Below are 15226 nucleotides of genomic sequence, written 5' to 3' on the forward strand. Positions count from 1 at the left end.
TGGGTCGAGCAGGGAGTTTCTGAATATTGCTGCAGCATTCTCATTTTTTACTTTTCTAAATGGTCATCCAGGGATCCTTTTTAAAAAATTATGTAGTCAAAATGGATTGAAAAATGTTTTGAAAACATAAAAGTAAAAAGTAAAAAAATAAAAATATGGATTGAGTTACATGATTTCCTCCAGCGTACTTTATCTAAATTCTGAGCTTACTGGCAGAGAGGAATTATATACATGTGAGCTCTGCCTTTTGAAACCTTCCATGCTTATTCTTTGCCTGGTGACCCAGAAAATGCAGTTGCTGGAGAATGCCACTTATGCTTAGAACTGGTCAGTGCAGACCGGGAACATACTCATTAAAGGTTATATGCATCTGGTTCTTGGTTTCTGCTGAAACTATATCCTTCCAATCATGTACTTTTATTTGACTGGTAAATTATGAAAGTGGTTCAACCTTAAGTGGCTAAGAAGCCATGAATTTAATTGAACTACGTGCACCCAGGGATTTTTATTGAGAAGGTGGGAGGGGAAGTGTTTTCTCTCCTCTGGCTTTACAGTTCTTGGATTTGTGTCTTTTGAGGTTCACTACTTTTTTATCATGTCTAACCGCCCACTTTTATAACTTGGCAGCCCCCTCATTTGGGTGTTAACAGCCATTTGTGGCTGAACTGTTACTACTATCTTCCTCCCATAATTTCCATTCTCTTTCTCTCCTTCCGTTTTCACTCTGCAGATTGCAGGAATTGACGCTGTATAATCCGGAGCGCACCATCACAGTGAAAGGCAGCGTGGAAACATGTGCCAAAGCTGAGGAAGAGATAATGAAGAAAATCAGGGAGTCTTATGAAAACGATATTGCTTCTATGAATGTTAGTTTTAATACCAAGGGCGTGTCTTTATTTTGATGAAGTTAAAAGATGTTTTCAGTTCCATTAATATTGATTTCTTTAATGGTGTTGTCATTAGATTAGGTTCTCATTGGTTTTTAGCACCGTAGGGAAGTGCCCTAGAAAATACGGGCTCTGACAGTAGGCTTGGCTATCTCTGTGATTTTGGCAAAGTATTTAGTCTTTGAGACTTAGTTCCCTTATCTTTGAGGTAAGACTAATACTTTCCTTAAAAAGGTTATTATCTCCTGCACAACGTTAATTTGAAGGAAATTAGTACAGTAGAGGTATGTGAATTGTGTTTGAATCCCAGTTCACCTGTTTATTAACTGCAGCTCTGTTTTCTTGGACAACTTAATTTGGTCTTTCTGAGCATCAGTTTCCTCGTCTGTAAAATGGGGCTACTGCCTACATTGCATGCCTGTTAGAATAGATAACAGTGCATGTAAAACTACTGTTATGAATATAAATTTAAAACTTGGTTCCTTGGAGATAAAAATAATCTGTGTAGCGACTAGAACATAGTGAATTGTTGACGTTCCTTAATGGATGGAATGGTGCTCACGATATAACATTTGTAAAGTTCATCTTTAATTTTAAAGTAAATGATTGAAAAAAAGATTGTCCTCAATTGGGCCTGTCATCTGAAACTACACCTAACAGAAGGGAAATGTAAAGATGTTATCACCTTTGTGAGGGGAGTTTAGAATGCTAATCACTTTAGTCCACTTGACTGCCTTCCTACCTTCACATTGTCACTGCTCATCCAAATGTGCGAGTTAACTGGGAGTAAATCCAACTCTATAGGCCTTTTAACAGGATTCTCAAGTACGCACAAGTCTCAGCTCTGATCTCCACCTCACTTCCTCAGCCCTTATAAATTAAACCGAAACAAACACCACTTCCAGGGTAAGTTTAGTTGTGGGAGCTACATGCAGAGAGGACCTGATTTCCAAAGGCCTTGACTTTGTTTTAGGCCTTTAGACCCATGACTCCAAATTTTATCCGAAAGTAAAGATCTCTTAATAGTTCGTTCTCTATATCTGGTTTGCTTTTCAGTGAACAAATCTTGTTCACTTACTTCTTCAACGGGTGCACGGTTTTGTCTGCCTGTACCTTGTGCTACAGTATACGGTGCGTCTTTGAGCTCTGCGAGCTGCCCTGAAGGACAGGAAGGCTGTGTCCCTGCCCTGAGAAACTCCGTGTGGCTTCAGATCAAGGAGGCGGCAACACAAGCACACGGATTTTAAATACCAAGAATATAAACAGATATAAACTATCTGCTCAAGTGTAGTCACAGGAAACATCTGCTTTGTTCTAAAATTTTTGTGTCAGATGATTTTAACTAGACAAGAGGTTACAATCTGAATATTGTCATGTATACTCACTTATACATGATCTTTTTAATTTTACCATTGCAGCTTCAAGCACATTTAATTCCTGGGTTAAACCTGAATGCCTTGGGTCTGTTCCCGCCCACTTCAGGGATGCCACCTCCCACCTCAGGGCCCCCTGCAGCCATGACTCCCCCTTACCCACAGTTTGAGGTAAGACGATGCACCTTGGCTTTCTTTATGGTTGAGCGGGGGAGCATTGCTGCCTTTGAGTGGTGTGATGTGAGCTGGTTGGGGGAAATCTCAATGTAAAACCTGGTTCCCATGTGATCTGGAATTAGTGTAGAGCCAGCACATGCTTTCTGGTTCCAGTCAATAGGACCATCTTTTCTGTTCCTTGTAGACACAGGACTTATTACTGGGGCTTTAGGGTGGCTGGCACAGCTGTCAGCATGTGCTTTCAAAGGTCAAAAGTTCGAGACTTTGCAGAGGGGGGAAGAGGTTACTTATTTTTAAATATTGAAGTAAAGGATTTTTAAAAGTCTTCCTTCATCTTTAACTTTATCTGGAAGTTAATTGCTTTGGAAGATCAGTAAAAACTGGACTTTTTCATTTTGAGTGTTTGTACTTTTAAAAACTATAAACTCAGTTTTGTGTGCAAATGTTAAATAGCTTTTATTTTGTAAACAGGTTATCCTATATAACAGGGGTCCTCAAACTGCGGCCCGCCAAAAACATTTATCCGGCCCGCCGGGTGTTTTTGCCGCTGCTGCCTATCCTGCTTAGCAGCTGACTCGTCCCGGGCCCGCAGTGCGCATGTGTGGAATGTCTGAGGGACAGTGAACTGGCCCCTGTTTAAAAAGTTTGAGGACCTCTGCTATATAATAAAAGGCTAATATGCAAATCGACCGAATGGCGAAATGACCACTTTGATGTGCACTGACCACCAGGGGGCAGATGCTCAACACAGGAGCTGCCCCCTGGTGGTCAGTGTGCTCACACAGGGGGAGCACTGCTCAGCCAGAAGCCAGGCTCACTGCTAGCGAGTGCAGCGAAGGTGGCGGGAGCCTCTCCTGTCTCCACAGCAGTGCTAAGGATGTACGACTGATGGCTTAGGCCCGCTCCCCAGGAGTGGGCCTAAGCCATTAGTCAGACATCCCCGAGGGCTCCCAGACTGCTAGAGAGCGCAGGCCGGGCTGAGGGATATCCCCCGCCCCCCCCCCAGTGCATGAATTTTGTGCACCAGGCCTCTAGTTAAGAAATACACCTTATTTTTATATTTGCTTTTTAAGAATAGCATTTTCCCTGAGGTCAGAAAGAGGAGACCAGTGATAGTATGAAAATAATTGAAGCATAGTAGACACCTTATCCAATAATTCTTTTTGAAAGTAATCTATATTATCAATTATAATTGGGGGTAGACAATCATGTGAAATAAAATTAACAACGTTCTAGGGTCTTCCTTCATGCTTTTGTTTTTGTATCTTTCCCTTCCTGTTTGGCTTTCTTTTTATCATATAACGTTTTGAGTGGTATCGCCTATGCTAATTCAGGGACATGTCTGGGTGAAATAGCTTGGGGGTTCCACTGTCACTCTGCCTAGAATATGTGTAGAGTGAAATGCCACTGGAATTCTACAGAGAACACAGGTCGCTGAGGTTGTCCATATTTTCTCTCTAAGAATGGAATTCCCTGAAACCTCCACTGTTGGGTGTGCATAGCTTTTGCTTTCTTCTTAGGGTGTGTTTCTGCCTTGACTGTCAGCAGCATTTGCATCTTCCCTGCAACTTCCCTGCCACTCCCACAGGTCTGGGCTTGGAAACAATATGACAAAGCCCATCAATCTAAGGATAGGCCTCAGAGTCCCAGCTCCATGTCGTGTGAACAGACTCACTGTGCCTTAAGTGAAACTGTCCACTACAGCCAAAGGTAGTGGAAGTAGCTGATGTGTTTGACCTTGATGTTAACCGGGGTAGGGGAAGGAGCACTGCAGGTGAGAGCCCAGGTTTAGCCCAACTCTGCCCTGGGTTTGTGTCACCATAGGTCAGTCTCTTCTTCGCTTTGGGTTTTTCTAACCTGAACAGTGAAGAAACTGAACTAGATGAGTAATCTCGAAAGGCTCTTTTATTAGGTCACACACTTCAGTGTTTAAAGAATTCAATAATGTAGAAAAGTTGGAGTGGGAATTTGAGAGTATATAGACTTACCTCTGATAGGCTTCCTACAACCTTGATTACAAAAAGGTGTATTTGTCATATGGCTGAGGTTAGGGCAGATGTGTCCCTGACAGTTCTGTATAAAATTACATTTATTGAAAGCTACTAGGAGCCGATTCAAAGTAACTCTGTGCTGTAGAAGCTCTCCTCTAACCTCCACTTCTGCTAGTTGCCCTAACCAGCTTTCTCTTTGGGTAAGTCACCTAACTTCTCTGTTCCTCATTCTGTTTCTCTCTGCTGGGTGCATGTCATGTTCCAGTCAGTAAAGCCTTTCATACTACGAGTGGTAGCATGTCAGAACATTCTTGGACATCATCATCATCTATACTTCAGTAGCAAGAATTCCTAAATTTAATTGCTAGGTATCTATTTTTTAAGCATTCAAATAAAAGAATAAGAATATTCGTTGGATGTAGTTTGTTTTCTGATTATAGTTTTGTGTATTGGGTTTCTATGTTGTTAAAAAATTGTTTTAAGAGGGAGATCATATTAAGAACTTATACTTCTGAAGCACTTTTATAATTTGAAATGTCTGAGTGACTTAAACGAGTAGCAATTTTATTTTAAGAATGGGAAAAGGAGGTCAATGATCTTTTTTAAATTGTGGTCTTTGGTTCTCCTGAGACTTTAAACAAAATCAAGTAGGTGCTGCCCTAGCCAGTTTTGCTCAGTGGATAGAGCATCATCAGCCTGCGGACTGAAGGGTCCTGGGTTTGATTCCGGTCATGTGCATATGCCTGGGTTACGGGCTCGATCCCCAGTAGGGGGCATGCAGGAGGCAGCTGATCGATGATTCTCATTGATGTTTCTAGCTCTCTCTGCTCCCTTTCTCTCTGAAATCAATACAAATAAAAATAATACACATATATATTGAAAAAACCAAGTAGGTGCAATTAGAAGCAGCCAATGAGAACAGGAAAAGATGCAGAGGCTGCCAGCCGGAAGGCACAAACACTTCAGAGGGCAAGAGCTCAGAACCCCTATGGCCTTGTGGTTCAAGGGCCAGAAAAGACATTCTCACTCTTAAAGGGATAAAGCAATCCATGTTCTCTGAAAAAGTCCAATGGGCATTTTACTCTACGTGTATTCTAGGCAGTGATAACATGGAATCCCCAACTTTGAACCGAACATTTCTGATGACATTGGTGTACCAGGTACCACCTAGCACATTAAATGCTAAGAAGAAAGGCACATCTGACTACCCAGCTGGGAAGGTTGACAAATTGTGTATATATTGCATGTGTTTGCCAAAGATGAGTATGATCTTGTGGTTTTTCTATAGATTGTAACCTACTGCTAACTCATCTCTCTATTCATCTTGGACCTCAAAGAATGTGTCAGGAATTAGCCATAGAAGTAGAAAATGGAAAGGAGATGTATTTTTGTAATCTACCTTTTTCTTCAAAATGGAAGAAATCTTTGCTTTTGCAATTGCCTTTTCCTCTCACAAGCACATCTGTGGACAGTCCTCTCATATATTTGGTATATATTTTTACAAACTTTGTCATTATAGGTGATTATTAATGAGAACATCGCACTATTTTGAACTTTTCTCCTCAAGTACGTTCTCCTTGATGTTAACTACAATATCATCATCACTCTTCAGAAATTTGGCAGAACACTATTTAACATGCAGGCCATGTCTAAATTTCCATAGTTACCCCAACAATGTTCTCTATATATCTCTTTTCAATAAAGAACCCAATCAAGGGTCATGCATTGCATTTAATTGTCATATCTTTAGTCCTCCCCTTCTTTTTTAAGAGTACTCACCTTCAGTGCCTCGCTTTTTTCTTCCTTATGGTATTGACAAATCCAGGCTAGTGGTTTGAGAGAATATCTCCTAATTTGGATTTGATTGACTGCCTCAGATTAGGCTCAGATCAGACCTTTTATTGAGGCAGGAATATCTTGTCCCAATGGGAAACAAGTGATGTCAGTGTCTCGTTATTTGTCATGTTAAGTTTGATCATATGATCAAGGCCAGGTCTGTTTGATTTTGTCATTGTATTATACAAATACCTTTCCCAATTGTGATTAAGAAGTAATCAGTAGTACTTTGGGATTGTGTGTCTTTCACAGCAGTGGGTTGAATATCCATTGCTGACATTTGCCCAAAGCATGTGACTGCCTTAATGTCTTCTTTTACATTCATTAGTTGACAGTCTTGTATAATATAGCTTCCTCTGATCCATATGTTAAGGGTGTGTGTGTGTGTTTTTTTGTTAATTACATTAGAACTTCCCAGACCTTTTGAATTAGAATCCCGCCCTTCCCCAGGCACAGGGTAGGGAGTGGAGGTAGGACCTAGGCATTATTTTGGAAAACGCCATAGATGACTCCCTTGTGTAGCCAAGATTAACTCACAACAGCTGCCCTGTTAACTGTGCCCCACCTTGGACTTAAATGAATCAGAATCTCAGTCGGAGTAGATGGAGGCTCAGAGCTTGTGGTTTTGTAAGGGTCGTCAGGAGCTTTTTGTTGCCCATTCATTGTCAGGAACTGCTGTTCTGGAAAGAATGTTTACTAGTCTGTGGAGGGTGGACTTAAATGTTGGAAAAGTGTATCTCCTATCAAGACTAATGCGTGGGAGACAATATTTGGGATAAGCATAAACACACCACTCATATGTCCCTCTTTCTAACTTGTTTGAGGCTTTAAAGCATAGTGAGAAAACTTCCCACCCCACGCCCCCCACTTTTCTCTCACCACCTGTCATTCCAACCCATAGGCAACTACTAGGCCAAAGCTGTCTGTGGGATGCTGCCATATGTCTGTTTTCATGCTTCTAGATTTTGGCATGCTATATCAGCAGGATTAGTTTGGCTGTGTGTTTGGAGTGAAAAAAATGTAGTTAAAATGAATTATTCCTTTTTTAAGAGAAGAGTTGGAGGGCAGATAATCCAAGTAGTTCTGGTGGTAGTTCTGCTGTTTCATCTAGGGCCGGCCGCCTGTTGGCTTAGCATACCGTCTCCTGGTCCAGGGTGATCGCTCAGGCTCCAACCATTGAGTCTGATTCCAGCCAGCAAGGATGAAGGATCAGAATTGGAAGTCACCTCATTTAAAGAGGCTGCCTGAAGGTAGCTTTCCACACATCCACTGGTGTCCTGTTTGCTAGAACATAATACCTGTCCATTTCTACCTGCAAGAGAAGCTGGGAAACTGAGTGTACCATTAAAGAGATGAGCAGGTGTCAGGGATGGCTATTTACTCTGGATACCAATTAACGTGAAGTCTACTTCCAAATAACTGTCAGGGAATTTTTTGTTTTAGGATATAACTTCACGGGGGAGGAATACTTAGTTGGAATAGTATGCCTTTACTGTATTATTAGACTGTTCTTTTTCTAAACCCAAATAACTAAGTGGTCACCACTTTTTGAAACAAATACACCAACTACTGTTTTTAAAGGCAATAGTGAAATTTACCAAAGCTTTATCTTTTTGCTTGCCATTGCTTCCTGCAGTCCCTTTATTCCCTTTGGCTTCGTTTTTCTTCTTCTGAAGAACATAATATGGAAGGTCTGGGATATTTTTTAAACGCAGGCTAGAGTGAAAGGCTGGCAGGCATTTACCACAGCCAGGAGCCACCACTGCTGTGGAGAAGCCTGCTGCGCCTTGATGCCGTTAGCAGTACATCTCTGCTTTTACTTCAAGTGTATATTGCCTGGCAAGGAGTAGGTTTTGATGACAAAATGTTTCAAAGAATCTGACTTTTTATGTAGTGCTTCCTCTTTCTTTTACAGTTGGTTCATTTTCTTTTCCCCCCTCCGTTTCCTCACTTCTGCTTTGTAACATGATAGAATGGATGCAGCTTGTCTCTGGATAAATTCCTTGCCTCTGTTCATACTCTTCTCCCTGGAACCTGCCAGGTTGATTATTCCCATAGAGCCATGGAGTTGGTTCCTCCAACAGACAAAAAGTCTGCAGTTCCGCCTGGCAGCTGGCTCATGCAGTACTTAATTGGCAAACTTCGAGTTTATAAATGACAGGAAATGCTCCTTTCAGAAATGCTCAAACAGTAGGGAAGAGGCAATTGGCAGCTAGTGAGCAGAGCAAGAGCTGGAGTTGGCACACAGCGTCACCCACACAGCAACATCTATAGCTTGACAGTGCTGGCAGCTTGCTTTGGGCTTGGCAGAAGTTAGACCAAGTGCTCTTGTCTTAATTTTGGTAGTGCCTTTGGAGTCTTCCCAAAAGTCTCCAAATAATAGCATTATCTTAAAATTGCTAACTTCCTGCTTATGGAAGAGGCAAGAAAGGTGAGCAGTTCCTTAGGTCTTAGCTAGTTTAAGGTGCTCTTCAAGAAACAAAATACGAGTTGAAAGGAATTTTTAGATCAGATGACTGTTTGGTGGAATCTCTTAGTCCTTCTGAGGATTTCTTGCTATGGGTACAGCTCTTTCGTCAGTAAACAGTTTCAAAGTAAATAATTCCTTGCACACATTAATTACCTCCAAGGGGCCCTGATAACTTCTTATGGGGGGAAAGTTTCTTTGCCCCCCCCCCCCTTTTTAAGATGTCAATACTCTTTTTAGGTCATGGAGTTGAGTAAACTCAATTCCAGTTCCAGACCCAAATCCATTAAAACAAAACAAACAAAACAAAGAAACCCAGAAGTATCTATTTGACAAGCCCAAGGAAAACACTGGCGTCCCTCCAGTTCCTGCAGGCTGCTCTTGTTGGCTGGCATGCTCGTCTCCATGCCTTTGTCATGTCTTAGGTTCTGTTCCCCACAAAGTAAATACACTTAACCTTACTGTTTGCTCATTCTTGTATCATAGATGATTAGGAATTACTCATGGGCAGACTGCACCAGTTATGCAAACTTTCAGTTGAGCAGCTTTGTTCCTTTGTTTTTTTAAGCTCTAACACAGAGTCTGCCAACAACTCCAAAGGAAGTTCTGCCGATAGGCATCTGGCAGAAATCCACTGGGAAGCAGCTTGTGTCCTGTGAATATCCTTCACCTCTGAAGGTTTAGGAAAAAGGGTCCGAGATAATGCAGCTAACATTAACCTAAACGCAGTGTGTGTAAGAGCAAGGGCAATGCTGATGAGTTTTTTCAAGCTCCATCTCAAGAGACTTGAATTCACAGGTGGAAGAGGCTTATCATACCCATTGTTCTGGTTTTAGTTTTGTAAGTAAACATGAAGTTATCTGCTTATCTTATGGCCCGAGTCCCGAAAACATGGCTTAATATGCCGAGTCCCACGTAAGACTGCTTTGTACCAGAGAGCCAGTGTCATGATTGTCAAGGGGACAGGATGTTTATGTGAGGTCCTTATATTCTCAGAGGAAAATTTCCTTTAAAAATAATTTAGGGTCAGGGAGATGCCTGGTGGATATGGAATTGGAGCGAAGGGAACTGTTCAGAAATGTCTTCATCAAGACATCTGATGAGTCAACGTTTTATTACGGTGCCAAGAGGACACGTCACTGTCAGACTGGGCACCACCTCCTGGGGTGCTGAGTCTGCTTCCCTCGGATGCCTTTTATATTTGACAGGTTCTGCTGCTGTTTTCATCCCTGTGCCGAACACATTTCTGTCTACATACTGATTCTTTCTTCAGGTCTTTGCCCCTTCTTACTCTTCGGTTTTGGTCCTTTGGAACCTTCTCTACTGACCACCATTCCTTTTCCAAACTTTACACAACTTTTCTCTTAAACCCCCAACACCTCAACAAAACAAATGCATAGATACCTTTCATTACTTGTGGAGAGATGATTTACCTTTTGTTCAGCCTTTGAGTTTTGACATCGTCTTTGCCTCCAAGCAGTGATCTTCAGTACTTTCCAGACTGAGACATGCTGGAGCTCTGCTGCCTGGTCTCACGCTCAAAGGATGATGCCTGTTACCTGCATCCTCTGAGGACATTCACAAGTCACTCTCCGGGATTAGTCACAGGAAAAGTAGTGTTTACTAAGCAAATGAAGTTTTTCTCTTATAGACATGGTAAATCATGCAACTGATTTTTTCTTTTAATTGGCTGCTAAGAAGCTGAGAGTCGAAATTTGTGTACTAGCATTTCTGGCTTCATCTTATCTCCTGTTCAGGTCCCTATGCTCTTGTTTCTTCATCTTTGTTTTATCTTTTTAGGTTATGTGTACTTTGTAAGCAGCATAAAATCTTACTGGAACAAGGCCCAGAAAACAAATAATTATAGTCACAGCAAAATACAGTGGGGCAGATCTGGGCAAGTTACACCTTAGATTTAGGCTGATCATTTAAACTCCTCTCCCCTCAAAAAGTAAATAATTCAAAAGAACATGATATGTTCTCAGTGACACAAATTTTTAGATCCTAGCTTTACTTAAAAAAAGAAAAATTGGTTAAGCCCTGGCCAGTGTCTTCCTCAGTTGGTTGAGTGCCATCTCATGCACCGGGAGAATGCTGGTAATAGATGCTGACACTGAACACAGTTTATGGTCAGTGTCAGCATTAATTCAGTTGGTCTATCTAGTTATTAAAATACGATAGGCCTTAAAGGGTCCCTCAAAAATAAATGGCATATGCTAACTGCATAACACACTGGCAGGCTGAGGTATGGTGCTTTCCGAAAAAAGACATGGTTCTTATGACTTGGAAATATTGATGAAGTAATTTTATTTGGTGTTCTTCACTGATGGATAGCAGTAGTAGTCACCTGACCAAGCTGTGCAGGACAAGCCCCTATTACAAATCTCCACAGGCAAGAGTTGTGATTTAAAAAAAAAAAAGTTTAGTGATAAGGCAGTCTTCTGATGTTTATTCTAAGAATGCTCTAGAGCATCTGTTCTCAAACTGTGGGATCGTGACCCCTTTGGCGGTCGAACGACCCGTTCACAGGGGTCGCCTAAGACCATCCTGCATATCAGATATTTACATTACGATCATAACAGTAGCAACATTAGTTATGAAGTAGCAACGAAAATAATGTTATGGTTGGGTCACAACATGAGGAACTGTATTTAAAGTGCCAGAAGATTGAGAACCACTGCTCTAGAGCTACAAGAAAAGACTTCATTTAGCTGACAACTGTGTTGTGTGTGTTATGACATTCTGGGAAACATAGGGAATACCAAAGAAATACCAAGCTATAAAGAATATAGTGCGTCTATTTAGACAGATGCTGAAGAAACAAAATCCAGTACTCAGAGAAAAATCCAATGGTTTTTAGTAAGAATATTTCCTGGAGTTGAACTTTAGGTTCTCTTACAGGAAATATGAGGTACATGGTGAGGCTATAAAGGAACAAACTCAAGATAAGCAGAGTTTAGATGATTTTCATTTGTAGAAAACTAGGTGTGGGGTCTAGAATCATACATTGCTGTGTTTTTCATAAGTGTGAAAGACATGGTTTAAACTAAAATACCCCCATAATATACTGATTGCAAGATTCATTTATTAGCATGAGAATTTGGAAATATCTGTCAGTTTTAAATGGTTATGCTCTGATACAGCATTTCTATTACATAAAATTTTAGAAGCATTTGTACAAGGGCACAAGATGTTTAAAGATTTTAACATGAATTAGTCTAAAATTGGAAACCAGACTTTACGAAGGTATTTATTTTAATGCTCACTTGAAGGTATAGACATAGACATGAGAGAGATACATCAATTGGTTGCCTTCTGTACATACCCCATCTGGAGGCAGAACCCGCAACCTAGGTATGTGCCCTGATTGGGAACTGAACCCACGATCTTCCGTTGTATGGGATGACACTCCAACCAGTTGAGCCACATCAGCCAGGTCATGTTTTTTTTTAATTGATTTTTATTTTTTGTTAATCCTCACCCGAGTATATATTTACTTTTTTTTTTTTTTTTTTTTTTAAAGAGAATGGAAGGGGTGGGGAGAAGAGAGACATCAATGTGAGAGAGACACATTGATTGGTTGCCTCCTGTACACGCCTACCAGGGATCCTATGTGCCAGAACCAGGAATCAAACCTACCACCTTTTTTTGGTAGATGGGACAATGCTCTAACCAACTGAACCATCTGGCCAGGTGAAGGTCTTTAAAGTAGTATCCTCAGATATAACGAAATAACTGTCAGGTTAAGGTGAAGGAACAGTGCATTTTGTTCTTGACTTTTGTGTGATGTGATTTTATTCCCATAACTTCATTTACTTGTTAGAATCTTCCTTGGATATAGTGATGGGGGAATCTTCATTGTAAGCATAATCTGTGCCTCTATTGCAATACATTTAAGCTTTATAACATTTATATAACTTTTAAATCTATAATTTGGTGACATTTTAAAGTTTAAGAAAACTGTGTACAGAAGTGATAATTTAGATGCAAGTGCTTTCAGGATGAGTATATAAATAAGATCTTTTCGACGTGTTAGGTAAACTCACGTCAGTTTACTGTGGTGGTTTCCCAACTGCCCCGTTTTCCTGCTGTATGTGAAGCCCCCATCCCTATGCCACCGGTAATAGCCCGATTGTATGCAACAAGCATGAATGTCCTGTGTTTCTTTCCCGACAGCAATCAGAAACGGAGACTGTTCATCTGTTTATCCCAGCCTTATCTGTCGGTGCCATTATTGGCAAGCAGGGGCAGCACATCAAACAGCTTTCTCGCTTTGCAGGAGCTTCTATTAAGGTACTGTTCTGCCAACTGTGGCTGCCCTGGAGCTTTAAATACAGTCAGTTACAGAAACATGAGTCTTCTTGACACCTCATACTTGGAATTGAAGGTGGAGTCTGTCCTAAGGTTACTTTACTTCATATGGTACTCAGTGCGATACTTGGAGGGAATTTACCAGTTGTCTAAATTTATGAATTTATCAGTTTCTTGCTCACGCAAGACACTTGGGGAACTCTGATCCACGAGGGCCAAAGACCACACTCTGAGTAGCAATGGTGTAGTGATAGGGGCATGGGCGGTGGAGATACAGACCCAACTCTCCCTCCAGCTCTATTAGCTGTGTGATCATGGGCCAGGTAATGCAACTGCTCCAGCCTTCCGTCTGCCCATATGTATAGAGGGAATACCTCGTCAGGATATAGTGAGGATTAGCGGAAGGGCTGCAAACGGACTTTTACATTAGGACCAGGCATAATGTAAGGACAAGTGTGTGGCAGGAGCAATCACTAATAAACCCACATTATTGCCTCTTCATAACTTCCTTCTGGGAGGCTTTCTACATATCACTAAGTCAGGTGCAAATGTCAGGCTGGTTTGTGTCACCTTTCTGTCATAACCCCTTGATGGGTCTGTTCCAGATTGCTCCAGCTGAAGCCCCAGATGCGAAAGTGAGGATGGTGATTATAACCGGGCCACCGGAGGCCCAGTTCAAGGTATGTGCTCTGGAGTCTGTGCACAGGGAGCAAATGAATGGATGTGGAGAATATGAAAGCCTTCTTTTCAGGAACACTAACCTGGCTTCTCCCTTCAATGTATTTCTAATACTCAGTAGAAACAATTTCTCGATGGAAATTTCTAAGACTAAGAACAGAGTAGAGGAGCAATTTGAGATCTTGCTTGCCAGCCACTGTGGTCAGTTTGGCACACATACAATCTTATAAAAATTAGAATTGTATACTTGAAACATAATTTTTCTGACCAATGTAACCACAATAAATTGGAAAAAAAAAAAGAGTAGAAACAAACCAATTACATTTCAAAACCAAAGCCTTTGTTTTAATTTTGAGAGTTCTGTAGTGGTTTTTGGATTTACCTGTCTTCCGAAAGAGAATTTGCTCAGAGCCTCATTATCATATGTGAAGGTGAGCCCTTAATACTGAAATTTACAAACCTGCCTGGTTAATATGCCTTGGAAAACTTGTTCTCAAATTTTCTTGTCCCTGAGAAGCCATAAACTTGAATTAAAATGTCTTTTCCTCTTTTCCGTGGATTAACTGTTAGCCCCAGTTCATCGTCTCTCTAATTACTCTTGTCCAATTAAACTTAACTCTGACTTTTTTCCTTTGGTACAAAGCAGAGCAAATTAATGGTTATACACCACAGGGAAGGTTTCTTATGTGTAACTTCTAGTTGTATGCAGTAGGTGACAGGATGTGCTGACTGTAAATATCAGAAGTGTATGTTAACTTTTTATAGTCTTATTCAAAGTAGAAACCATCTGGTTAAGAGGAAAAAACTATTTCTCTCAGCAGGTTTCTCACTGGCCCATTTAGACAAGACCTGGCTTCCTGTGAGCCTAGCACAGCTGGCTCTGCAGTTCTTCCGTAGTCTCTTCTGCTCAGAAAGATATAATTACGTATTGCCTGGAGGAGAGGTTTTACCTTTCAGATGGAGAGCAAATGCCTTTAACTGTTGTGTAAAGAATATGGTTCATTCTTTCATCAACATTCAATTGACTCATCTATGACATGCAGTTACCGTCAACCTTTTCTCGGGCTTCCTAACTGCTCAATCTCTTATGCAATCTTCAATCTGTCAGATGCAGAGGTATCACTGGCAAAGGACTATTCCGTAGACTTGGGCAATCTTTAATGTTAAAGAACTTTTTGTCTCCTACATGAATGACACTGATTCACAGGTCATGTTCTCATCTGTAGGCTCAGGGAAGAATTTATGGAAAAATTAAAGAAGAAAACTTTGTTAGTCCTAAAGAAGAGGTGAAACTTGAAGCTCATATCAGAGTGCCATCCTTTGCTGCTGGCAGAGTTATTGGAAAAGGAGGCAAAACGGCAAGTACTTCAGCAAAACCTGTGCAGTGGTATGAAAGGGAGAGCGTTGAAAGGTACTTAGGAGTTCCAAGTCCCTGAATTTTGGCTAATTTATAAAAAGCAGGACCATCTGGGCCAAGGTTTGGAGAAGACTGTCCTTTGTTCCTGC

At 41.0% G+C, this 15226-nt stretch overlaps 1 protein-coding gene across 2 annotated transcripts in view; it reads left to right on the forward strand.

The window, feature by feature from the left end:
- IGF2BP3 (insulin like growth factor 2 mRNA binding protein 3) overlaps positions 1 to 15226 on the forward strand; it is a 107341-nt gene that overhangs the window by 90006 nt on the left and 2109 nt on the right. For both annotated transcript variants that reach the window (XM_006779020.2, XM_006779021.2), the window contains 5 exons: positions 731 to 866; positions 2306 to 2431; positions 12908 to 13024; positions 13648 to 13722; positions 14947 to 15078. In XM_006779020.2, coding sequence (XP_006779083.1) covers positions 731 to 866; positions 2306 to 2431; positions 12908 to 13024; positions 13648 to 13722; positions 14947 to 15078 — 586 coding nt within the window. The remainder of the gene's footprint in view (positions 1 to 730; positions 867 to 2305; positions 2432 to 12907; positions 13025 to 13647; positions 13723 to 14946; positions 15079 to 15226) is intronic.

Source organism: Myotis davidii, unplaced genomic scaffold (assembly GCF_000327345.1).
Source record: "Myotis davidii unplaced genomic scaffold, ASM32734v1 scaffold168, whole genome shotgun sequence".
Taxonomy (NCBI): Eukaryota; Metazoa; Chordata; class Mammalia; order Chiroptera; family Vespertilionidae; genus Myotis; species Myotis davidii.